General features: G+C 42.9%; 1 protein-coding gene across 1 annotated transcript; it reads left to right on the top strand.

Moving 5' to 3' along the window:
* Positions 1-1,838: 1,838 nt before the first annotated feature.
* Positions 1,839-26,262, top strand: LOC308288500 (uncharacterized protein). The gene is made up of 21 exons (XM_080729956.1): positions 1,839-1,900; positions 2,780-2,929; positions 3,274-3,462; positions 4,282-4,444; positions 5,735-5,877; positions 6,184-6,383; positions 6,555-6,690; positions 6,813-7,032; positions 7,512-7,584; positions 8,050-8,302; positions 8,811-8,966; positions 12,274-12,408; positions 13,388-13,576; positions 14,198-14,363; positions 14,538-14,680; positions 15,158-15,357; positions 20,646-20,879; positions 20,968-21,089; positions 21,226-21,298; positions 22,480-22,549; positions 23,116-26,262. The coding sequence occupies exons 2-21, from the start codon at positions 2,798-2,800 to the stop codon at positions 23,470-23,472; spliced, it is 3,354 nt and encodes a 1,117-aa protein (XP_080586082.1). The 5' UTR covers positions 1,839-1,900; positions 2,780-2,797; the 3' UTR covers positions 23,473-26,262.
* Positions 26,263-26,471: the final 209 nt, after the last annotated feature.

Raw genomic sequence — 26,471 nt, 5'->3', positions numbered from 1 at the left:
CTAAAATGACAAATTAAACATTGGCCAAATTGTCAAATATTAAAGCCAGAAATTGTGAAAATAGCCGATCTACATGCTCACAACTCCTCGCGTTGCGAGGCGTTGTGAGCATGTAGATCTGCTATTTTCACAATAGAACCGTGTTATACAAAATATACTTCCTCAACTCTTCAGGGTCGGGGGTCCCCAGTTAAAATATGATTATTTTGGGGGTCACGGCCTGAAAAGGTTGAGAACCAAGTGATAGAATGAATAGAATTTTTTTTTCTTCTTAATGCCTTGCCAAAAGATCGGATCGGGAAAGATCGGGATCGAATCGGAAGCAATAATATTTGATCGGTATCGGATCGGGAGCAAAAAAACCCTGATCGGGGCATCCCTAATTGTAATGCATGTGCTTGTGCAGGAAGTATGCAGTATTGATTTACCACCACTCATATTACTTCAACTGGTGGGAATAGTAAATGCACACATTTATGTAAAGCTTTGTAATCTAATTATACAATTTCTATCAAAATGGGGCGCTCTGGTGGGGGCTGCAGTTACTGCACATATAACCTTAGTATTCCATACTTGGTTTCAAGGTCATTCAAGGCTGAGCTAAAGACTGGCAAGGAAATTGTGTCCCTAAATGAACCGGTTTGTAACATGAGACTGATAACAGTGAATGTACAGGGAAGGGTGCTTAAAGGAGTAGTTCACTACCTACCCAACCTATATAGGACAACTGTAACCTAATTTAACTGGAACTATAGTTGTACTAGTCTCTCAAGAACAGCCTAACTGAGCTTGAGTTAAAACTGAGCTCAGGATCGACCTTTTCTTTGACAATGGCTGGCCAGATTGTAGTTGTACTGACTCTGACCTCGGAGGACCTTTCCAGGGAGGGCTTTCATGGGCGCCTTGCTCTGTCACCCTTTCTTGTTTTATTTAGATGTTTTTGCACTGACTTCTTTTCATACTTCTCTGTAACTTTGTAAATAACGTTAAACTGCTGTGCTGCCTCCGGGCAACTGATTTTAATAAAGTTATCTATCTAACTATCTATCTACCCCCAAAATGATTATTTTTCTATTACCATGGAGACTTGAGTTCAATACTATTCTTTTGTTTTAATCGCATTCCTAAGACAATAATTTCATAAATGTACCCGCATTGATTCCAGATCTGGAATCAATGCGGGTACATTTATGAAATTATTGTCTTAGGAAATGTACTATAATCCATTTGTCTGTTATAGGAATGCAAAACATACAAAAAGATATTATTGAACTCAAGTTTCCATGACATGAGTAATCAGTAAAAAAAAAAGTCATTTGGGGGGTGAACTACTCCTTTAACTCATTGACCGCCTCATTGATCTCATTGACTGATTTATTGGGTAACTTAACTCATTGACCACCAAATGTTTTAGGACACATTTCAGCAATGAGTTGCAGCGAGTAAAGTTTGTCTTCCCTGTATAAATACTAATTTTGAGGCATGTTTCCCACAGAAGCTGTTTGAAATGGCCAAATGTCTGATGTTAACTGTTGGTACCTGAAAAATGACTTTATGCATGATCAGGACATGCTTAATTTAGTAGTGAAAGGGTTTGAAGGGTTCAAAACTGGTTGCATGTGGTAGAAATGTGTCATTCCCCTGTGCAGGGATCTGAACCCCATTGGTAAAATGTAGGGCATCTAGTATTTAGTTGCCCTACATAGTTTAATTCATGAGTCATCATGACCAATCTGTCACCTGCAATAATTGCACTTGGATCAATAAAAGAGGTAGCCTGAATGAACACCATGATAAAAAGGAGTAGGCTTAGGTGAATTGGCCCAATCACACTGTATAAAAGGCAGCAGCTGGGCTCATCCCACTTGACAGACCCACAGATCTCACCAGCTAGATCAAGGTAAGACAGAGCTGTTTTACACTGTGGACTTATGATAGACTTGATAGACTTATTAGCTTCATTGCAAGTACATTTTTTTATTTTCATATTATAAATGTCAGAGGCAGAGTGTTGAATATCTTCCAGGGCATAATCAGCATTAATTAATTCTGTTTTATACAGTCTTATCATTAATATTCTTCTGCAGTGCTTCGGGTAGCCTACTGCACTGTTGAATGCCAGAGTGGTTTAGATAAGGTTTTAAGTGGGGCTATCAAGCTAATGAAATGTCCTAAAGGAAGGATTTGTTAAACGCTGTTGTGGCCTTTTTCCCTCCAGGACAATAGGTGGCATTTAATATCACATGATCAACAGTTATTGTCCCCATTTTGTACATCTAGTTTGTATACCCAACTCTTATGGGAATATTATTGGAACATAAAACCATTCACACCCAATAGGCTATATCAGTTTTCTACACAACAGGATTACTCTGCTTTTGTAACTATGACAAGCTGGTTGACTTGTTCTCCCTCTCTGCTGCTTCTCATTTTGTATTGCCTATTCTACTCTTGATGACTAATCGCCATCACTTATGTCTGATAAAGGCTAAACATTTGTATGTATGTGTTGTCTTCACATGGAATTAACTCCATATGCCTTCCACTTTTTGAGTTTTTGCTTCTAATACTTATTTACTTGTACTGCTAATAATTAAAAAAAAATCACTTATTTGTAATTGGAGTAGTTCACATTGTTTTTGGTACTTTTACCTAAAGGATCTGAGTACTTTGAATACACCATGAAGTGGACCTGAGATGAACTAGCAAGTGGGGGTGGGGTCGAGGAATCAGCAAACATGGGCAAATTAGCCTGGTAACTGTTTTGTTTGTGTTGCAGTTCACCTCCAGTTCCAACATGGTACACAGAGTGGCAGTGATAGGGGCAGGCCCCTCTGGCCTCGCCAGCATGAAGGCTTGTCTGGATGAGGGCATGGTGCCCACCTGCTTTGAAACCAGTGACGACATGGGTGGACTGTGGAAGTTCAAGGCAAGGCTAATGTCTCTATGTAGACTACTATGTAAATGCCCTATACTACACTGTAGACTAGAGACAGCAATACAGCAAATGGACTCTGTATTCTTAATTTTCAAGACCGTTTCTCCACCACATTAAAAACATGTTTTGTATTTTCATAAAATGCATATTTTCAGGATGGCTTATTCATAATGTCTTGTTTATTGGCAATTTTTGTATTTATCCTGCTTCATAAGATTTTATCATTTAAATTATTTACATTTTCTAACCAATTTGTTGCTTTGAGAAGTACAGTACTTGATATAAAATGGATGGAGACCTACATCATTGACCAAAAAACTGTTGTTCTTCTCCAGGAAGTGTCGGAGCCTGAGAGGGCCAGTATCTACCGCTCCCTGACCATCAACATCTCTAAGGAGATGATGTGTTTCAGTGACTTTCCCATCCCTGCTGACTACCCAAACTACATGCACCATTCTAAGATCCTCAAATACTTCAGGATGTATGCAGAGCACTTCAAACTGCTGCAACACATCCGCTACCAGGTAACCAAGACCAACATACCATTGCTGTCGGGCAGAAACCTTATTAACCATATTCTAACTTTTCGTTCGTAAATTAACACCTACTTGATCATACTACAGAGCGACTTAAAAGTATTAAAAGTAGCAGATCTGCAAGCTCAAAACGCAGCATGAAGCGACTCATTTTGAGCTTGTCGATCTGCTTCTTTTGAAAAAGTAACAGTTTTGGACATGATGTTTCCTGACAGACAATATGTACAGAAGTATAAAATTGATCTTCTACAGTACCCTATAATTGTCTCCACCAGCCGAAGGCTGAGGGAGAGTATGTTTTCCCCTCCGTCCGTCCGTCCGTGCGTCCGTCCGTCCGTCCGTGTGTCCGTGTGTCCTCGCAGTTTGTGTGCAGCTAATCTCAGTCACCGTTGGCCCGAACGCTGCCAAACTGAGCACACACACTCCCTGGATGCCAATCTAGAACCTCTGCCCCACATTTTTCAAATCAGCCTCATGGTGGCGCTATAACAGGCCGATTTGTGTGGCCTGGTTGTTACCAGCTAATCTCCGGCGCTGTTGGCCCGATCGCTGCCAAACTGAGCACACACACTCCCTGGATGCTAATTCAGAACCTCTGCCCCACATTTTTTAAATCAGCCTCATGGTGGCGCTATAACAGGCCGATTTGTGTGGCCTGGTGGAGACCTGTGCTCGGAAGAGCACTGCTTCTAGTTTATATTCTATTGTGACACTTGTGTCACAATAGTTGTTTTAAGGTGACTGAACTGCTACTTGGATAATGGATATCAATATTACCTGAACATTACATTTTTGTTTCCATTTCAGACCAAAGTGAAAAGCGTCAATCAGAGGTCAGATTATGCTCGCACTGGTCAGTGGGAGGTGGTGACCGAGAAGGACGGACAGGAGGAGAGGCATGTCTTTGATGCAGTCATGTGCTGTGCCGGCCATTACACCTACCCTCACCTACCACTGAAAGACTTCCCAGGTAAACCTTACGCCATTACACCTACCCTCACCTACCACTGAAAGACTTCCCAGGTAAACCTTATGCCATTACACATACCCTCACCTACCACTGAAAGACTTCCCAGGTAAACCTTACGCCATTACACCTACCCTCACCTACCACTGAAAGACTTCCCAGGTAAACCTTACGCCATTACACCTACCCTCACCTACCACTGAAAGACTTCCCAGGTAAACCTTATGCCATTACACCTACCCTCACCTACCACTGAAAGACTTCCCAGGTAAACCTTATGCCATTACACCTACCCTCACCTACCACTGAAAGACTTCCCAGGTAAACCTTATGCCATTACACACATACCCTCACCTACCACTGAAAGACTTCCCAGGTAAACCTTATGCCATTACACCTACCCTCACCTACCACTGAAAGACTTCCCAGGTAAACCTTATGCCATTACACCTACCCTCACCTACCACTGAAAGACTTCCCAGGTAAACCTTATGCCATTACACCTACCCTCACCTACCACTGAAAGACTTCCCAGGTAAACCTTACGCCATTACACCTACCCTCACCTACCACTGAAAGACTTCCCAGGTAAACCTTACGCCATTACACCTACCCTCACCTACCACTGAAAGACTTCCCAGGTAAACCTTACGCCATTACACCTACCCTCACCTACCACTGAAAGACTTCCCAGGTAAACCTTACGCCATTACACCTACCCTCACCTACCACTGAAAGACTTCCCAGGTAAACCTTACGCCATTACACATACCCTCACCTACCACTGAAAGACTTCCCAGGTAAACCTTATGCCATTACACCTACCCTCACCTACCACTGAAAGACTTCCCAGGTAAACCTTACGCCATTACACCTACCCTCACCTACCACTGAAAGACTTCCCAGGTAAACCTTATGCCATTACACCTACCCTCACCTACCACTGAAAGACTTCCCAGGTAAACCTTATGCCATTACACCTACCCTCACCTACCACTGAAAGACTTCCCAGGTAAACCTTATGCCATTACACCTACCCTCACCTACCACTGAAAGACTTCCCAGGTAAACCTTATGCCATTACACCTACCCTCACCTACCACTGAAAGACTTCCCAGGTGAACACAACAAATGTCTTTATCTTGACTTTAGTGATATCAAATAATGGATCCATCACTTTTTAAAATATACTGTGTATCCAGTTGTCCTAGGTTTTTATAATAAAATTCAACAAAACGACAAAACATCAAATATATAATTCATGACTTTGTAACGTGTGCACATGTGTTGCAGGTATTGAGACTTTTGAGGGCAAGTATTTTCACAGCTGGGACTACAAGGGGCCTGAGGAGATGCACGGGAAGAGAGTGGTGGTCATCGGCATTGGCAACTCCGGGGGTGACATTGCTGTCGAAGGCAGCAGAGTGGCGGAGGAGGTTGGGAACTAATCTTCCTTCATATTGTTATTCTCTGTATGTGTGATTGACCTAAGCTAGTGGTTCTTTATCTTTTCATGCAGGATCAGGGCCCACTTGAAAATCTGAGTGTTCACGACTCACCCATTTGCCACTTAACATGGCAGCCTTTTGACTGCCATGTTGAGTCGTCCTTAAATATTCTTATGTTAAAATATTAGTGTTTTGCCAGTTTAGGTCCCATTTGTAATCTCCTCACGGCCCACAAGAATCTGTGACCTAAGCTAACAGCATCCATTTCTCTGCTTCTCTCGGTGGCCTCTGAAGATGTACATGAGTACTCGTAGCGGGGCGTGGGTCATCCGCCAGTGTTCGGACTACGGCTGGCCGGTGGACATGAGTTACAACACGCGCTTCGTCCACATCCTGTTCCAGCTGCTGCCCATGAGGATCCTCAACTCCATAGGGGAGGGCATGCTCAACGCCATGTACGACCACACCATGTACGCCCTCAAGCCCAAACACAGGTAACGCCTCTGTTTCTCTTATCACGTAAAGTTACAATGACATTGCAGCAAGCCTTTGTCATTTTCTAGGTCAATTAATAATTTATAGGCTGGTATTTTGGGCAGCTGGCCTCATGTCTAAATGTGATGGTTTAATCTACTGTATGTTGGGTTGTTGCGCACTGCCACCAGGCTGTTCAGTCAGATCCCAGTGATCAATGATGACCTGCCCATCAAGATCCTGATGGGGAGTGTGGTCATCAAGCCAAACGTGAAGGAGATCCAGGGCTCCACTGTTGTGTTTGAGGACGGCACTGTTGTCGAGAAGGTCAGAAGAATATGCTTTAAATGAGTTATGACCTTTACCTGGACATCATGATGTCAAGCATGAATATTATCAGTCTTATGGCTGAAAACTGAAAATATCTTCCCAAATCGTGCGTGTTCTAGGTGGATGTCATCGTGTTCGCCACAGGATACACCTACGGTTTCCCGTTCCTGCCCTCGAGCGCTCTGCGCAAATCTGGTCATCGTGTGGGTATGTACAAGCATGTGTTCCCCCCCAACCTGGAACATCCTACCCTGGCTGTGGTGGGCTTCATCCACGCCCTGGGAGCCATCATGCCCCAGGCTGAGATGCAGGCTCGCTGGGTCACACGCGTCTTCAAAGGTGAGGATTCCATTTCCGTATACCCGTATTTATAATATATAATGCATTTTTATAGTACCTTGTTTTACACATAATTGGCAGTCATATAACCACTTTCAAACTGGTGTCCCTATAAAGGTTATTGGCAAGAAACATTTTTACTACAGACATAATCTACCAAACTCAAGTATCTGAACTTTTTGTTTGATGTTTAGGTCTTAACTTCTTGGCCATGTCATAGATGAAAATAAAAACGATTAGAGCAATTAATTTAGAATCATTTTGTTGTTGGGTGGTCAATATTTCTGGACAATTAAAAATTTTAGCCTGGTTCCAGCCCATACTGTAGACCCGCCCACTCTCTGTGGACTGCTGAAATCGGGCTAAAACGTTTTACTATTTACCACAATGTGCATATATCTGTTAGTATAACCTCATGCAACCTCATGTGCTTACCACTTTGCCATGTTTATCTCATTTTACGGTCTCTTGTTCCACAGGGTTAAATAAGCTGCCTTCCAAAGACGCCATGATAAAGGCTGTGGATGCTGACACCGAGGACATGGGCAAAAAGTATGAACTTAATTTGCATCATTAATATTATAACCACCACCACCTATAATTAGTGTAAATGCTCAAACTTGCCTAATTCCACCTCTGAAGCAATAGTTTATTATTCGTCTGCATCTACTCTACTGCAAGGGTTCCCAATGGTTTCAGGTCCACCCAAAATAATATTTGAACTTGGGGACCCCCCCCACTACCACTCTGACAAGCACTTGGTATTACATTTAGTTTGACTCGGTTCCACAGAGGCGTTGTGAACTTGTAGATTGATTAGTTTCACAATGTTTGTCTCTTTCTTGCGTACTAGTTGGCCAATTTGGTCTTAAGTCATTAAATTGAAAAAGTGCAGATATCCTGTATACACTTATACTGTATGTTTTGTTAATTATCGAGTGAAGAATCAATTGGGAACCACTGCTCTACAGTATTGACTCATTGACATGCATTCTTTCTTATCTTACCTCCTCGCAGCTACAATGTATCCAAACTGACACCAATTCAGGTGGATTTTGTCAGTTACATGGATGACCTGTCTGGTGAGATCGGTGCGCGGCCCAGCCTGCTCAAGCTCTTCTTCACAGACTACGCGCTGTTTAAGAAGATCCTGTGGGGGCCTGTGACCATGTACCAGTACCGCGTGATGGGACCAGGGAAGTGGGACGGAGCCCGCCGGGCCATCTTCACGCAGTTTGACCGCATGCTCCAGCCCCTGAAGACAAGAAAGGTGAGCAGTCGTTTGCATGCTATTCATGAATTTCATGATTATGTTTACCCCTCAATGCAGCGTTTAGCTCCAGACCCAAAAGAGACATTTGATGTGTCCCTATAGTTTGGGACCCAAACTAGTGAAAAGGGCTGATCTCATTTAAAAACCGATGAAGAGTATAGGTTTTTAAACCACAAGGGACTCAGTTTGGTATACATGGATCCCCATAACTCGTGACATAAATATACTGTTGTTCCATTTGTACACCGCAGAGAAATTTGGTTATTAATAATAACCTCTCTTTGAGAAACACTGAAAGCTATACTATATGTAACATTGATCATTAATTTTTAATCGGCTGTGTGGAGCAACATGACAAGGATCAAATGAATTGAAATGTCTAACGGGAAGTGATGCCCATAAATGACACACCCCCTTTTCCCCAGTATGCTCCCTAGGAAAGTTTATAATTGGATTCTGCATGTGGTTTTCTTTAGTAACTGAAGTTGTGTCTGTTTCTTGCCAGGTGGAAGAGCCCAAGACATGCTGGATGTGCGTCGCTGGCCGTCTGGTCAAGTATAGTCTGACTGTTATGGCCGGAGGAGCTGTTGTCTACTACGTTCATAGGCGTGATCCCTCCACCTTCCCCTCCCTCCTGGCCAAAATCCGTCCACAGACCATCTGAATATGCTACACTTGACATGAAGAAGCCAACTCACAAACCACTGGGCAAAGTTATTTGCTCCTGCTTGCAGGATCACTGATGCATCTCAATCTGTATAAATGCTCATTCTGTATATATGTCTGCATAGGTTTACTATGTTTTTCACTTAGGATTCATGAAATTGAATGTTTTATTCTCAGTATTCCTCCCACGTAGGTTCTGGTAATTGGGGATGCTTATTGCGTATCCTTATAATGAATATGTTATGAATTTGTAGTTCCAGACTCAAAGCCTATATGACTGACTGGCTTTCATCACATTTTAATTCACAAGATATGTTGGGATTTAGGCCTACAGGCTTCACAAAAAGCTGTATTTTATACAGAGAACTACACTGAAAAGCACTTGACCTCTGTAGCACACTATTTAACTTATAACTGTATTTTTCAAATGTCTATGTATACTGCATGCAACGGTTTAATAAAATGTACTGTTTAAACCCTCTGTCCACATTTTGTAGAACAGTTTGATTTTGGTAAGACATGCAAGTAAGTCACGATATAACTTAAATACAGGACGACACATTAAAGCATAACAAAACACTTGTTTCCAATATGCTCCAGCAGAATAACAATCCCAGACGAAGACTCTTTTTAACAGGTCAAACTGTTGGTATTCAATAGATTATCCTGCAGCATAGCTGCAGCCTTTCTTCTCTTTTAGACTTTACAAGGTCAGCAGCACAATACTGGTATGCACCCTTCTCCTATGATTGCCTAAACATAACTAAAAAGTCCAATAAATTGCATTGCATCAATAGTCATTAACAGCCATTGAAAACCACCTATAATCAAACCATAAAAGCCCAAATTAAAGTGCATCACTAGCCTGTAGCTTTTGCCATAACAGTTTTTTCCACACTATGTAACTGTTTGGATTGAGACTGCCTGACACACAGAGGCACTTCATTCCAAAGAGGTGTGTAAATTCCAATGAGAAATGTGTGTAAATACACAACTCTTGCCACAACCTTGACTCTTGGTATCTAATGTTTTGTACCATCTGTAACCTACCTATCCCTTAATCTCACTGATACACCACTGTACCAAGCAGAACAGGCATAGTCTGAGGTGAAAATGGATCAACGCAGACACCAATAGCATCTTTGTTTTATTTACACAATGTTTCTATATAGGCCTTCAATTTGCACATTTAGAAATCATGCTAATCGTAATGTCCTCTCCTGACAAGGACTGGTCCAATGTTACCCCCAAATGTGTTACCGTCGACTTTAATTTTGCATTTATAAGAGAAAGAAGCGTCCAAAGTATGGTGCCCTGCGGAACACCAAATTAAACACTTAATAGTAGGAATCATGAGTTTGCACAATGCACAATTTTAATGGATCCCACAAACTGACTCCCTGCAGTGTGTGTGAACCGTTTTATTTTCTCTGGACCTTTCTATTTTGTGCAGCACTTGCCCAGATGGTTTCTTGGACATGCTCTTATCTTGAACTTGCCGTAGGCCCACATAATGACCATGTATTATGAAAAACATATTTTTTGGGGGGAGGTGGGGAATTGAGGGCTGACACTCCAATAGGACAGACATTGGCCACCGTCCAAAATTATTTATAGCCTGCCACAGGCTGCCAGTATAGTCGTAAAATTCACACGAAGTGAAGTTTGAGTGTTTTGAAATTAACCTAGACAAATAGTCTATTTTTCAGAATTTGTATGGCTTTCTAAATGCTTGCTGCTTGTGTTGTCTCATTCTAAGATGTGAAATAACGACAGGCTACCATTATTTCAAAGCTTTGTAGAAACCTTTTGACACTTTGTTAAAATTTGAATTACACTTCCTTTGAACAAAAGACAAATATATTGCACTGTAAATATAATAACACTGCTTGTGCATGATTAAATATGTTTTTGTTTTGTGCACAGCACTCGATGAATAGCTTACATTTGGCTGTATTGCCAGCGAAAGACTATATTGCACTATTAAAACGGTTGTAAAATGATGCATTATTTGTATGTGACCTTGTTTATGGTCCAGAGGTACAGTATGACAGTAGTACATGAAGTCAGCACTAGGGTCTTTTCATATTTTCATGTCCCATGGCCCAGCTTTGAAAAAGGATTTTGGACACTCTTGCCATAATAATAACAATATCTGTGAAATGACTGAATGAAAGACAATGTATTGCTGATGAGGAAATGAGCAGAATATGCAGCATCAGTCATTCATTTTGGTCAAAAGGTGGTGCTGTTTCTGATCCAGGGTGATCTGTCTAGACATGCAAATAAAGGGTTAAAGAAAACTCCCCTTTGTTTTCCTTTGAGTTGTAGTTTTCAGATATTCATATCTGTGAGGACTGGGGACATGTTGCAGATTCTAACTGTGAGAAGGTGAGTGTTCAGGGACTATAGAACTTCATGGGAAGATAGAAAATGTTAACCCCACCACAGCACTCAAGTAAAACTAATTCCCTTCTCCCAGCAGGGTTACTGGGTCAAAGTCTCTTCCTTCGTTCTGCTGACTGCCTGACTGCCTGACTGACTGGATAGAAGTTAATGTTCAACAACAAGACATTTCAAACTAGAGAGGCTTCTCCAGCACAACAAGCTTAGCTGCAAATGTGGATGCCAACTGCAGTAAAACGACAAAAAGAAGAAGAAGAAGCTTATCTGTACACAAGACTCAGAGGTAGCCTACTGTGAAGGTAAGAGCAGATTTCATGCATTGAGACTAAGATCATGATGTTGTGTAATATGTGTTAAAATGATTACATCATCGATGACCTCATGTGGAGGTGGGATCACAAACTAGGTTATTATGGGTGTTATTGAAACACATGCACTTGCATTTGGATTAATTGTGCTCCCCTATATAGCCTATGGTCCCTCTTCTCTCACCCAATTTAAGTTGACATAGCATACTGTACTAACATGCAGTTATTGTTTTTTCTATTTCTATATAGGCCTACTATTTGTTTTCTCCTAGCAAACACAACTAATTCCTTTACCACCATTTTTGTTTCTTGGCATTTCCTCCAGCTTCACACTTTATAAGTCACTATGAATGAGACTGTTAGTGTTAAATGCCTAAATTGTAACGTGTTTTATTGGCATTTAGAGGAGGGATGACCCAAAGCCTTGGCAGGAAATGAACTTAGGACATTGCCCAAACACAAACACTTATAGCAAGTTCATACTTATAATTTACCTTCTTGACAAAATGTCCCTTATGTTTTGCTGACACCAGTTTATTGAACTGTGTCTGAGCACTAAACCTGCACCCTTCCCTGTGCAGGTAAACAATAATGGCCCGGCGCGTGGCAGTAATCGGAGGTGGAAGCTCAGGTCTGGTCTGCATCAAGACATGTCTGGACGAGGGACTGGAACCTGTCTGCTTTGAGAGCAGTGACGACATTGGTGGTCTGTGGAGGTTCAAGGTGGGTGAGGAGGACACCGCGTCTTTTTAAAGGCAGGAGGAAAGACCTTTATGAGATGTGACACTCAAATGCAAGATATGAACTCGTTTCTCACAATTTGTCACAATGCGACGCATTGTGAGCTTGTAGATCTGCTATTTTCAAAATATTTGTACACATTTTACTTGTTTTAAAACTTGTGAAATGGGACATTCTGCACAATGAGTACTTTCTACTTTTGGTTCTTTAAGTACATTTTTGTACTTTTGTACTTTTACTCAAGTAAATGTTTTATTCTGGACTTGAGTTTCTACATTGCAGTATTGATACTAAGGCCCTTTATGGCAGGCCTAAGCATGAAAAATGGGCTAGGTACAGGTAAGAGTCAGGGAGTTTAAGAAACACAGGATAAATATCATAGATAGACTTAATTAAGGCCTTACGTACACCTGTACAACACCCATGTTGCATAATTACCAAATGTAGGCTGCTTGCCCTTATCTGGCCTTAAATAGGTGTGCTGCTCATTACTATCTAGAAGGAGCGAGAAAAGCCCGATATACCAGTCCAGCTCTGACTGGTTGTCTAAAGTCTAGCGCAGAGACTCTATTGCAGTGGTTCTCAACCTTTTCACGACTCGTGACCCCTCCCACAATAATCATATTGGAACTGGGGACCCCCGCACCCTGATAAGCACATGGCCACATGGCCAATGTAGGTCAAATCATAACATTTTCGTTTCCACAGATAAGTATTGTGAAAATAGCAGATCTACAAGCTCAAATTTTTGTTTTTCTTTCCTCTTATATTATTTGACAATTTGGCAAATGTTTATATATAGTTTGTTGATTATTTTTGATGCACCAATTAAAAAGGTCTTAAAAGTCTTTAAATTGTCACTCCACTGTCATGTGATCTCTGGAGACCCTCCCTTGCAGTCTATTGTTACTCATACCAATCATCAACACCATTGTCTGCTCCTGTCTGTTTCCACATGCAGGAGTCGCCTGAGCCAGAGCGTTCTAGTATCTACCGCTCATTGGTGGTCAACACCTCCAAGGAGATGATGTGTTTCAGTGACTTCCCCATGCCTGCCGACTACCCAAACTACACGCACCACTCCCAGCTGCTGCAGTACTTCAGGCTGTACGCTGAGCACTTTGACCTGCGCAGGCACATTCGTTTCCAGGTTGTTCTCCCCTGATCCTACCGTTCCCCCTCCGTGCGCTAGTGCTACTGCAACTTTATCTGTTTTATATAATGTCATGTCAATTTAAAAAGTCTTCTTCTACTTCATTCTTATTTCAAACCGTATTTGGTTCCATGCACATCATCATATCCACTTAGACACCTGCAATATCCTTACTTTGTTGTCCCACAAATCTTTAAAGAGGTCATTCTGCTACATTTGATTGGAATAATCTTCCTCTACCTATTAAATTCATTGTCACTTCCCTATTATTCACATCTTGATACAACTAGTTTCTGCTGCTTCTAAATGGACTCTATTTAAGGATATACACAGTACACTGATGTATTTTACTGTAGCCTTCTTTCTCTTCTGTTGTTTAACAACTGATGGTGTGGTGGTTGGTGGGGTGGGAATCTGTTTACTTGTATTATACGTATCTGTCTGTTGTTGATGTTTTATGGGATCCCCTGGAAAAGGAGATGCTGCATCTCAAGGGGCTATCCTTTAAATAGAAATCAAATCATAATTTTGTTTAGTTTGTAAGTCTCTGTATTTATACATGTGTGTAAACAGGTGTGTATATAACGTCATGGGTCTGTTCTTGCACATGTCTTTAAGACCACAGTGCGAAGTGTAAGGCAAAGGCCAGATTTCTCTGCGTCTGGTCAGTGGGAGGTGGTGACTGAGAACCGAGTTGGACAGGAGGACAGGCTGGTCTTTGATGCTGTTCTGGTGTGTTCAGGCCATTACACACACCCTGTCCTACCCCTAGGAGACCTTCCAGGTCCGTAAACACAAACATAATCAGACTATATTCACCATTTCCACTCAAATTGAAATTTTGTTCAAGGAGCTTGATATTGTTTGGTGTCAAATTAGGCACAGTATACAAAGGCAATTATTGTGATATTTGAGACTTTCTCCTAAGCTTAAGGACTACCCCTGTGTTCCACCCCAGGCTCTGAAACATTTCCTGGAAGCTGCCACCACAGCTGGGAATACAAAGATGCAGATGCCTTCAGAGGGAAGAGGGTTGTGGTGGTTGGCATCGGAAACTCAGCGGGAGACATTGCTGTGGAGATTAGCAGGTCTGCAGACAAGGTGAGGTGGAAGAAGAACAGAAAAACACACTAAAAACACAACTTTAGTTTGATGTGATCAGGTTGATCAGCTGGGGTTAGGCTTGATTTACTTTATACTTGGTTGCGCACTGTTTGGCGGACCTAAAATAGCCAAACTGATGCGACACGTTGCAAACTTGTAGATCAGCTATTTTTGGTGCGCGACAATGGCGACTCGCCCCATTACTAACCCTAGTCCTAACCCTAACCGAGCTATGACGACGTTATTTGAGCTATTGTTAACACTCTCTTGATGGTAGTAGCCCAGTGTTGCACTCATGAAACAGACAGTGAAGCAGAGGGTAATCCGGGAGTGTCATATGAGCCCCTCAGACCCTTCATATTGTCAATGGAGTATTAGTAGACTATGCGCATGGTGCTCCAATGAACACAATAATTGTAAGATAATCAGTACTTGGCACTTATTAGTACCTTTCTGTGTCATATTCTCTTCCAGACATTCCTCAGTACACGTCAGGGGACCTGGGTGATTGGTCGAATGTCCAACTCTGGGCTTCCTCTGGACATGACATGGATCACCAGGTTCAGCAACATTCTGACCCGGCTGCTGCCAAAGGCTCTGCTCTGCTGGGTGGCAGAGAGGGATCTGAACCACAAATATGACCACAGATTATATGGGCTGATGCCCAAACACAGGTGACAACTGCTGCAACTTTGATGATAATAATAATAATAATAATAACTTTATTTATATAGCATTTTTCAAAACAATGGTTAACTCATTCTGTGCCAGATGCCAAAATGGCTCCAAGGTAGCTGTGCTGAGATTGTGTATGTTTTTCTTTACTATGCAATGAAAAAAAATGATTTTTTTTTAAATAATTTTTAGAATGGACACACACTGTAGAATAGTTATTGGTTCAAGGAATAGTAGTCATCACCATGGTACATCTATCAGAATGTATGACACAGTATGGTCCGTTTAAGCCTTTTATTAGTCCGTTGCACATACAAGCAATTGGAAGGGCAAGGAGTCATGAAGGCTTCACGGTTGTGGTTATGATTTTATTTCATTTATCATAATGAGGGCCTGCTGAGACTCCCTGGTCAGGGCTCTCAGAGGGAGTGTGGTTGCTGCTGGTGCCAAACAGAACTGAGGGAAAACATGCTGTATTTATAGCAGGCCAGTGATGAGTGGTTATTGAGCACAGGTGTGACAATTGAGGGGTGGATCCAATCCAGGAGTAGGGGGAGGGACTGTCCAGTGTGGACTTTTGTACAGCCGCCCCAAATCTGCAAAGATTTGAACCAAAAAAGTCACACTGGCTTCACGGCAGGAGGTAGTGGAGGAGACTAGGAGGGAGCCGGGCTGCAGGAGGCGGAGTAGGAGACTAGAAGGGTGCCGGGCTGCAGGAGGCGGAGACTAGGAGGGTGCCGGGCTGCAGGAGGCGGGGTAGGAGACTAGAAGAGTGCCGGGCTGCAGGAGGCGGAGTAGGAGACTAGGAGGGTGCCGGGCTGCAGGAGGCGGAGTAGGAGACTAGGAGGGTGCCGGGCTGCAGGAGGCGGAATGGAGACTAGAAGGGTGCCGGGCTGCAGGAGGCGGAGTAGGAGACTAGGAGGGTGCCGGGCTGCAGGAGGCGGAGTAGGAGACTAGAAGGGTGCCGGGCTGCAGGAGGCGGAGTAGGAGACTAGGAGGGTGCCGGGCTGCAGGAGGCGGAGTAGGAGACTAGAAGAGTGCCGGGCTGCAGGAGGCGGAGTAATAGACTAGAAGGGTGCCGGGCTGCAGGAGGCGGAGTAGGAGACTAGGAGGGTGCCGGGCTGCAGGAGGCGGAGTAGGAGACTAGAAGAGTGCCGGGCTGCAGGAGGCGGGGTAGGAGACTAGAAGGGTGCCGGGCTGCAGGAGGCGGAGTAGGAGACTAGGAGAGTGCCAGGCTGCAGGAGGCGGAGTAGGAGACTAGAAGGGTGCCGGGCTGCAGGAGGCGGAGTAGGAGACTAGGAGGGTGCCGGGCTGCAGGAGGCGGGGTAGGAGACTAGAAGGGTGCCGGGCTGCAGGAGGCGGAGTAGGAGACTAGGAGGGTGCCGGGCTGCAGGAGGCGGAGTAGGAGACTAGAAGGGTGCCGGGCTGTAGGAGGCGGAGACTAGGAGGGTGCCGGGCTGCAGGAGGCGGGGTAGGAGACTAGGAGGGTGCCGGGCTGCAGGAGGCGGAGTAGGAGACTAGAAGGGTGCCGGGCTGCAGGAGGCGGAGTAGGAGACTAGAAGGGTGCCGGGCTGCAGGAGGCGGGGTAGGAGACTAGAAGGGTGCCGGGCTGCAGGAGGCGGAGTAGGAGACTAGAAGGGTGCCGGGCTGCAGGAGGCGGAGTAGGAGACTAGGAGGGTGCCGGGCTGCAGGAGGCGGGGTAGGAGACTAGGAGGGTGCCGGGCTGCAGGAGGCGGAGTAGGAGACTAGAAGGGTGCCGGGCTGCAGGAGGCGGAGTAGGAGACTAGAAGGGTGCCGGGCTGCAGGAGGCGGGGTAGGAGACTAGAAGGGTGCCGGGCTGCAGGAGGCGGAGTAGGAGACTAGAAGGGTGCCGGGCTGCAGGAGGCGGAGTAGGAGACTAGGAGGGTGCCGGGCTGCAGGAGGCGGAGTAGGAGACTAGGAGGACACAGGGGGAACCTACGGTTCAAGATGCTCACCAGAGTCAGCTCCATGATATATGGTCGTAGAATAAGTAGGTGCTTGTGGTCGGTGGGGTCGAGGGGGGTTTTGCCCAGGGCAGTCACGAGGTTGGCAACGGGACTCGAGTTGCAGCCATTCAGAAAGGTGGATAAGATTGTACTGCTTTGTCTGGGAGCTGCATCGCGCTCAGAACAAAGGCGCTGCAAAAGCTCTCCTTGCTGCTTCATCTGCTCTGCTTGCTGCTTCACCTGCTCTGCTTGCAGCTTCATCTGTTCAAAAAGGTAATCGATTTTCATTGCTTGGCTAAGCTCTGGGGTGCCTTCTGGTGCTCTACTTGAACTTGGGGAGGGTTGAACATTGTTCGGATGTTCAACCTCCTCTTCAGGGTGTTCCTCTTCTTCATGCTCTTCCCCTTCCTCTTCTTCATGCTCTTCTTCATGCTCTTCTTCATGCTCTTCCTCATGCTCTTCTTCATGCTCTTCCGATTGCTCGTATGTGTGGTCTGGGCCTGTAACAAACCCCACCTCGAAGCCCTCCAGGCTTTGAGGCAGGCGGTGGGAGTGTTGAGGGCGAGTAATAGACTAGAAGGGTGCCGGGCTGCAGGAGGCGGAGTAGGAGATGATTTGGTTAGCTCCTCTCCATTCATGGCAATGACAATTATCCGGGATCGAAGGACCACATGTAGAATAGTTATTGGTTCAAGGAATAGTAGTCATCACCATCACCATCACCATCACCAGGGGCAGCATAGCTCAGGGGTAGAGAAACTGGTATTAGAGCACGAAGGGTATAAATCCCGAAGGGTTCCCAGTTCGAATCCGGGCTCCCCCTGAGTTAATGTCGAAGGGTCCTTGGGCAAGACTCTGAACCCCTAATTGCCTCCGGTGAGTAGGTTGGTGCCTTGCATGGCTTCCTCCGCCACTGGTGTATGAATGTGTGTGTGAATGGGTGAATGTAATGCACAATCTATGTAAAGCGCTTTGGATTAAAAGTGCTATATAAATGCACCATTTACCATTTACCATTTACCATGGTACATCTATCAGAATGTATGACACAGTATGGTCCGTTTAAGCCTTTTATTAGTCCGTTGCACATACAAGCAATTGGAAGGGCAAGGAGTCATGAAGGCTTCACGGTTGTGGTTATGATTTTATTTCATTTATCATAATGAGGGCCTGCTGAGACTCCCTGGTCAGGGCTCTCAGAGGGAGTGTGGTTGCTGCTGGTGCCAAACAGAACTGAGGGAAAACATGCTGTATTTATAGCAGGCCAGTGATGAGTGGTTATTGAGCACAGGTGTGACAATTGAGGGGTGGATCCAATCCAGGAGTAGGGGGAGGGACTGTCCAGTGTGGACTTTTGTACACACATGAACACACATTTTCTCAATCAGCTAAACGAGGGAGCGAACACACAAACAGAGAAAAGCATCTCTCTGATCTCAGGTCATTTTGACATCTTAAAAAAAAAAAAAAAAGATTTATTTTTTTTCTATGTAAAAAAACACAAAAACCGTCATAAGCCGCCATTGGCACACAGGGCTATTGGAAAAAAACCGTCATAAGCCGTCATTGGCACAGAATGAAGTGCTGAACCGCAGTAAAACATATCATACAGGTTTAAAAAAGTCAATGGACTTAACGTAAATTAGCAACACATTCAGTTCTGACAAGCAGTAAAAACACATTTCTACCACTTTTTCGAGTCACGTGTTCAAATACTGGATTCTGATTGGCTAAATTCCGGAGGTTATGAGAGGACAACTGCCGCAACGTTGTGTGTCCGAGATCAATGCGCCTCAGTGTACATCCGGGGACTTCAGGAGGTAGTTTCCCCCAACCAACAAATGAAGGTCGCAGCGGTCCTATGTTTACTAACGTGCGTACTATCGTCGCCGATTTATTTGGATCCAATGCAATCCGCCAACTTTAAAGCCCCTTTTCTCTGAACCTATGCCTTTCTGGAAGCGAACAGCCTCTATTTACGGCCGGAACGGTGCTTTTAACTGACGTTAGCTTAGCTGTAAGCTAGACGCATGGATTAGTATGGAGTTGGCGCCATCTGTTGGTGAGTAGAAGATGTTGTTGGTGGAACTATCTGCTGTCTCGCGGAAGTTTTATAGGCAATAATGATTGTAACTTAAGATCCTTGCAAGTTACAACTATGTGTTTTCTTTCATGTATACGGGAAAAAGTGGTAGAAAAGCTATTTACCACTCGGGGTCGGACATTATGCTCTCATAATGTCCTGAGTGAGGTTGTTATCGGACTCGGCTGCGCCTCGTCCGATAACACCCTCACTGCGGACATTATGAGAGCATAATGTCCTCTCACTCGGGGTAAATTGCTTACTTAGTAGATCAAAAAGGAAACCAAAAGAGCTTTGGTCTCAGTGCAAATAACAACGGATAAACAGATAAAGTCATACACAGCATACACAATACAGTTAAGGCAAATGAGGTGATCGAGGCGAAGGCTTTCCTGAACAGGTGTGTTTTTAGAAGAGTTTAAAAAGATGCCAGGGAATTAGCTTTTCTGATTGCCACAGGTAGGGCGTGCCATAGCCTAGGTGCTGGTGCAGCAAAGGCCTGATCATCTTTTGTGACTACCTGTGTGTTTTGGGGACTTCTAGGAGGGCCTCCTCAGAGGATCTCAGGCCATGGGTGGATTACAGGGAGGCACCAGGTCCATAATATAGACACATATTAGACCAGGGGTCTTCAACGTATTTCAGGCCAAGAACCCCTTAGCTGAGAGAGAGAGATGAAGCAGGGACTCCTGATTCATCTAAAATACAATATAGATGGCTCCATAGACTTGTTTGACAGCACTGTCAGGCGTTGTGTTCGATTCATATTAATGTGTATTTTCACACATTTAACCACTTAAACTGTCAAACTTTCACTCTGTACTTGGTCTGTTCTTCTTTCCCACTACACCAAATAAACCTTCAACGAAAATAGCCGATCTACAAGATCTGCTATTTTGGCTCAAGTTCACCTCAGAATAGGGATGCTAGAGTTCAAGTGGTTAGTGCAACAAACAAAAAACTAAAAAGATCCTATCACACTGTAGTAACTTTGAGAACCTCCGAGTCCTAGGAGTCCCGAACCCCCTCTTGAAGACTCCTGCATTAGGTTACTAGCAGAGGTGAGACTTTTGTCAAAAAGCTCACAAGACGTCTGTGATTCGACAATCAGAAAATTCATTGATAGGATAATCCTTAAGAAAATAATAAGGATTATCCTATGAATTCCACTTCTCGAATTCTACTTCTCGCCCTTATTGTTATTTTTGTTTTTATTTACATCCGCCATCTTTCCCAGGCTTTTGGAGAAGAAGCCAATGATCAATGATGACCTTCCTGGTCGAATCCTTCAGGGGGCGCTGGTGATGAAACCTAACCTTAAGGGGTTCCAGGGCTCTGGACTTGTGTTTGCAGACGGCACAGTGGAGCCGAACATTGACGCTGTGGTCTTCTGTACCGGCTACAACATCACTTTCCCATTCCTGCCTCCATCTCTGGCTGAGGGGCCCGGAGGAGAGGTGACCTTGTACAAGTAGGTATGATATTATAAATACATTGTGCTCGATCACTGTCAACTTTCACTGTCTATTTATGATCACACGTTTAAATCCTCATTACAGGCGCGTGTTCCCGTCTTCTCTAGAACGCCCCACACTGGCTGTCATCGGCCTGGTCCAGCAAAAAGGACCGATTATGCCCACAGCGGAGATGCAGGCCCGATGGGCCGTCAGGGTCTTTGCTGGTAAACACACACACACACACACACACACACACACACACACACACACACACACACACACACACACACACACACACACACACACATTAATTCATAATAAGAAAAATATAATTTGGCAATTTTCTTTGTTTTTTGTAAGGTCTGAACAATCTTCCATCCAAGGAGTCCATGAAGAGCGTCGTTGAGTATGAGCTGAAGAGAAACATGAGGAGGTAGTTAACCATGAGACAATTATAAACCAAATGTCTTATAATTGTGTTTTCTGATGGCGCTGAATCTTTTTAAAAAGGGCATTTGAGCAGAAAGATATATTGTTGATATAGTCTGGAAATAATTAAATCGTTTAGACCTCAAGCACACCTTCAAACCTGTACAACACCTTGATTTCCCCTTTTGTATTGAAATGTGCAATAGAATTATACAACATGCCTTGTCTTAAACATCTTTAAAGGACCTACACCATGAATTTTCACTTTTTCTATTTTAAAACCTTTTTTTGGGGTCCCACTGGCACCTTCTATCCTCACAAAGTCCTATTTCTGTACATTGTGTCTTTCTCTGGTTTTGGGAAGACAGAGATGAAAAGCTTCCACGGGTTCTCAGAACAGTGCTGTTCTGAGAGTTGACGCATGTGACGTCACACGCGTTTCCCGTTTTTTTTTTCAGAGTAAAAAAAAAAAAAAAATTTTTTTTTTTTTTTTTTTCAAAACTTTTTTTTTTCAAAACTTTTTTTTTTCAAAAAAAAATGTTTTCAAATTTTTTTTTTCAAAAACTGTCAAAAAGTTAAAAAAAATGTTTTTCAAAAAAAAAAATTTTTTTCAAAAGAATTTTTTTTTTCAATTTTTTTTTCAAAAATTGTCAAAAAGTAAAAAAAAAAAAGTTTTTGAAAAAAAAAGTTTTTTGAAAGTTTTTTTTTCAAAACTTTTTTTCAAAATTTCTTTTCAAGAAACTTTTTTTTTCAAAAACTTTTTTTTAAAAAAAAACTTTTTTTTCAAAAACTTTTTTTTTCAAAAAACTTTTTTTTTCAAAAAACTTTTTTTTTCAAAAAACTTTTTTTTTTTCTGGAAAAACCCCACTAGATGCGCCCCTGAGCAAACAGAGGCCGTTTTGGTATTGCAGCTGGAGAGCCTCATTATAGTAGAGCTAGAACAAACAAAAAGAATGGTCAGAGTGTTTGTTGAGGGTTAAAACCTGTCTAAGACTCAATTTTGAGCATATATTTATACAAAAAATATAGTTTTAAAAGCATGGTGTAGGCCCTTTAAGAAGCTGAGTCATCATGGTAGATAGTAGTAGTTTGAATACTTTGCAGGTCCGTTTTTACACTCCTAGTGGGGTGTATTTTTGTATAATGGCCAATCACTTTATCCACGCTTTTGTCTGGTTTTCTCAGCTACTCTTGTCCACGGCAGGCTGCTCTCCAGGTGGACTACATCCCCAACCTGGATTTCATGGCTGAGGAGGTCAGTCCACACATCAGCATCGTCGTATAATCTATTCTAGAGCAGTGGTCCTCAACCTTTTCAGGCCACGACCCCTAAGATAATCATATTTGAACTGGGGACCCCACCCCCACCCACCCACCCTGACGAGCACTAAGAGTTGAGACATTACATTTATAACACTGTTCTATTGTGCAAATTGCAGATTTACATGCTCAATGTAGATCGGCTATTTTCACAATTTCTGCCTCTAATATTTGACAATTTGTCATTTTAGAGGTATTAAAAAGTCCTTAGATTGTCACTTTAGAAATGTGCATATACCCTAGTCTATACACTTTAACTTTATGTTGGTTTGTTCACTGTTGAGTGAGAAAACAATGTTGCTGAGGACCCCCCAAAATAATTTGGAGACCCCCCTGGGGGTCCCGACCCACACGTTGAGAACTACTGTTCTAGAGCATGCTGTGTAAACAAAACAACCCATTATCTATTCTAGGGTCTAGATAAAAGGATTGTTTTGTTTCCACACGTAGGTCTACTGTATGTAAAGGCTCATTCGTCATAATATCTTTCTATAATCACAGATAGGGGTTCGACCGAACATCCCAGGACTTCTGCTGAGAGACCCAGTGCTGGGCCTGAAGGTGTTGCTTGGCCCCTGCACTCCTTACCAGTACCGTCTGAGCGGGCCGGGCTGGTGGTCCGGAGCCCGCCAGGCCATCCTCACTCAGTGGGAGCGGGTGGCCCAGCCGTTCAAGACCAGAGTCGTACCAGAACCTGAAGCCAGGCGGCTCGCACTCTCCTCCCCACAGCTGCTCACACTATCTGGGGGAGCCGTTATGGTGGTTGTGCTGTTCTCCCAGTATAAACTACATACCCTGCTGGAGGAACCAGCTCAGATTCTGGATAGACTCAACACGTTGCTAGGGGGCTTCTGGTAGACACTGAAGTACGCAAAATATGGATTGAACTGTATATTCCTGTCTTAAAGGGTGACACATTTTATAGATTTTGTTGAATGAATGAATAGGAAAATGCTGTGATATGGGATTCAAGTAAATGAAGCACGCCCATGGACACTGACCATAGATCGGGGTTTAAGAGTGAAATCATTCTTTGATTACAGTACAATAATACAATTATAATACATGAAACTTGGTTGACATACTGCCCAATGTGATAGAAATGCTTATTTGTATTTTTTGGGGTGTAGCACCAAAAGGGCCAACAATTTGCCATATTCACAGACCTACGCAAAGCTTCTTCATCTTTTGTCTGATCTTGATTAGACCATCTGTATATCCCAAAGAAAGTAGATGAATCACAGAGAAATACACTGCTCAGCTTACTTTCTCCATAAAGGGGACTGTAGGGTTGGTGATGATGTCTATAAGCAGGCATGCCTGCTTGGCCTGAGAGCAACTAATTAAACTGAACTGGGTTGTGCATTGAGGTAATTGAGAATTATAACTCCAACTGTCTCCTGTGTTAATAGCTGGTAGACTGATTAGTACTGTAACCAATCGATCTCAGGCCCATGTGTTGAGTAGTTATATATGAAAGATGTACCTTGTACTTGTATTGTCCCCTTAGGAACATGAGTCCTGTTACTTCTTTTAACAAATATGATTCTACATCGCTCTGGAGTCTGGATATGGAGGATCTGCTAAATGCCTAAATTGTACATCATGCATACAGTCACCTATGTAGATATGTGACACAGTAAACCTAGTATTCCTACATATTTACATAATTATGTTTGTACTAACTTATTGACATTAACACACTATTCGTTTCCAACTCATTTGATGCCCACAACGTGCCCACACGTCAAACTCGTCAATATCTCCCAGTGCCCACGACGTGTTTGTAGTCGGGGATCCACATGCCCAAAAGCTCAAGGAATAGGGTTGAACCTGTGATGTTCTGCCGCACTTTTTATTTCTGTTTTATCTATTAGTTTGGTCATTAAGGTCCACAGAATGAGAGGCCTGCTCTGCCGGAAACATCGCGAAAAAAAGTTATGGCCATTTGTATATTCAGTGTCCCATTGACTCCACTACACAGGAAAGGAAATATATTATAAACAAGAAAAAGTCTGCTTTAAGTAGCATGTGAGGGGTCAAAATGGAGAGTTTTCATGTTTGTGAATCCATTGCAAGCATTTGTTTTGCACAAAAAATATTCCTTGGGCTAGAAAACGAACCAACTAAAGTGTGTCACTTTTCACAGTCATCACAGTGATGAGTCATCACTTTTCACACTTTTGTTGGTTTGTTTTCTAGTCCAAGGAATGTTTTTTGTAGAGATGTTACCGATCAATCGGCAATGGATCGGATCGGGCCGATCAAAGCGTGATCGGCGATAATCGGTGGTTTAGATCAAAAGGTAAATTCACCGATCCGATCCGATCGGTGCATCCGATCAACCAGCCGTTCAGTATGCCCACTTGAGGCCATTTTGGAGTATTGATTTTCACAGTGCTGAAGGAATAATTAGTTACTGCTATGATAATAAATACATAGTAATGCTGGTAAATAACTATAAGGCAAATATATAAATTAATTCATGAGTGAATTAATTAATTAATTAAAGTTAAAACATTAACATTTAGAATATATAAATAATAACTTGATCGGATCGGTGATTGATCGGTATCGGGTGATCAAACTTTTGTGATCGGTGCTCGGTGATCGGTTCCAAAAAACCTGATCGGACCATCCCTAGTTTTTTGTGCTAAACAAATGCTTGCAATGGATTCAGAATCATGAAAACCCTCCATTTTGATCCCTCACATGCTACTTAAAGCAGATTTTTTCTTGTTTATAATATATTCCCTTTCCTGTGTAGTGGAGTCAATGGGACAGTGAATATACAAATGGCCATAACCTTTTTTCGCTGTGTTTCCAGCAGAGCAGGCCTCTCATTCTGTGGACCTTAATGACCAAACTAATAGATAAAACAGAAATAAAAAGTGCGGCAGAACATCACAGGTCCCCTCCCATTTTGAGGGACTGGATCCCCGGCTATTGACACGTCTGATATGTATGGGGTGGCTGAAGAGAAGCACTCTAATTCCCAGAATGCAACGGGAGATAACGTGATCAGGAAGTCCTGTGAGTACAAGCTGCTTCCTTCTGGCCTTCGCCTGGAGTGTGCAGTGGCCACAACAAATAGGCATAAGTTTTCCTTTGTGCCTGCTTCAATAAAGGCTTTAAATGCTGATATGAGGAGGAGGTAATCTGTTGCTTGGGAGACTTAATTTAAATTTCTAAAGTATGAAATGAATATGATGTGAATTTAAATATATGGCCTATGATTGCTGCTTTTTCTTTTTTGTTTTCTTTACTTTTGGCTGAGATGACGAACTGCTACCCTGTTTTTATTGTTTTATGTGTCCTATGTGATTTTATGTGTCCTTTGTGACAGATGAATGCTTTTATATATTGCTGCAACCAAATCGCCCTCCGGGGACAAACAATAAATGAACTTCAACTTGTTCCCCTATTAGACCCACCAGAAAAAAGTAAAATCACTTAAAACCCTGCACATTTCATCGCAGAATCAAGGATTTTTGCCTGATAATCAATGATTTTAGTCTGTATAATCAAGGATTTTTGCCTGCGTTTTTCTGGAGGGTCTACCCTATACAGGCCAGTGTTATGAGATTCACAAAAGTGGATTTATCTCGTGAATTGAGTTATCTGACATTCCAAATAAATATATTCCATAGTTCTAGTACTTTAATAGAACTTTTTTCTTGCAGTATTGTGCAGGTCTCTTTTTACTCTTGTCAGTCAGTCAGTCACAGTAATCATCAACTTGTGCTTAGGTAAACTTCCTGATTACACATTTACAAGTTTTAAGACTCCATGGAGGTTGCAAGGAGATTGTGTGTTTTTAGTCAATATCTTTCCCCATAGGACACAGAAGCAAGACT

Source organism: Nannobrachium achirus, assembly GCF_963921795.1.
Source record: "Nannobrachium achirus genome assembly, chromosome: 1".
NCBI classification, from domain to species: domain Eukaryota; kingdom Metazoa; phylum Chordata; class Actinopteri; order Myctophiformes; family Myctophidae; genus Nannobrachium; species Nannobrachium achirus.
Note: the sequence above shows the minus strand (reverse complement) of the source record. Positions and strands in the feature narration are given on the sequence as shown.

Bases quoted from the DNA above. Each gene is read 5' to 3' on its own strand.
- LOC308288500 (XM_080729956.1), top strand. From the start codon at position 2,798: ATGGTACACAGAGTGGCAGTGATAGGGGCAGGCCCCTCTGGCCTCGCC. The intron at 4,445-5,734 runs GTAAACCTTACG...CATGTGTTGCAG, and splicing joins ACCACTGAAAGACTTCCCAG to GTATTGAGACTTTTGAGGGC. The intron at 6,384-6,554 runs GTAACGCCTCTG...CACTGCCACCAG, and splicing joins GCCCTCAAGCCCAAACACAG to GCTGTTCAGTCAGATCCCAG.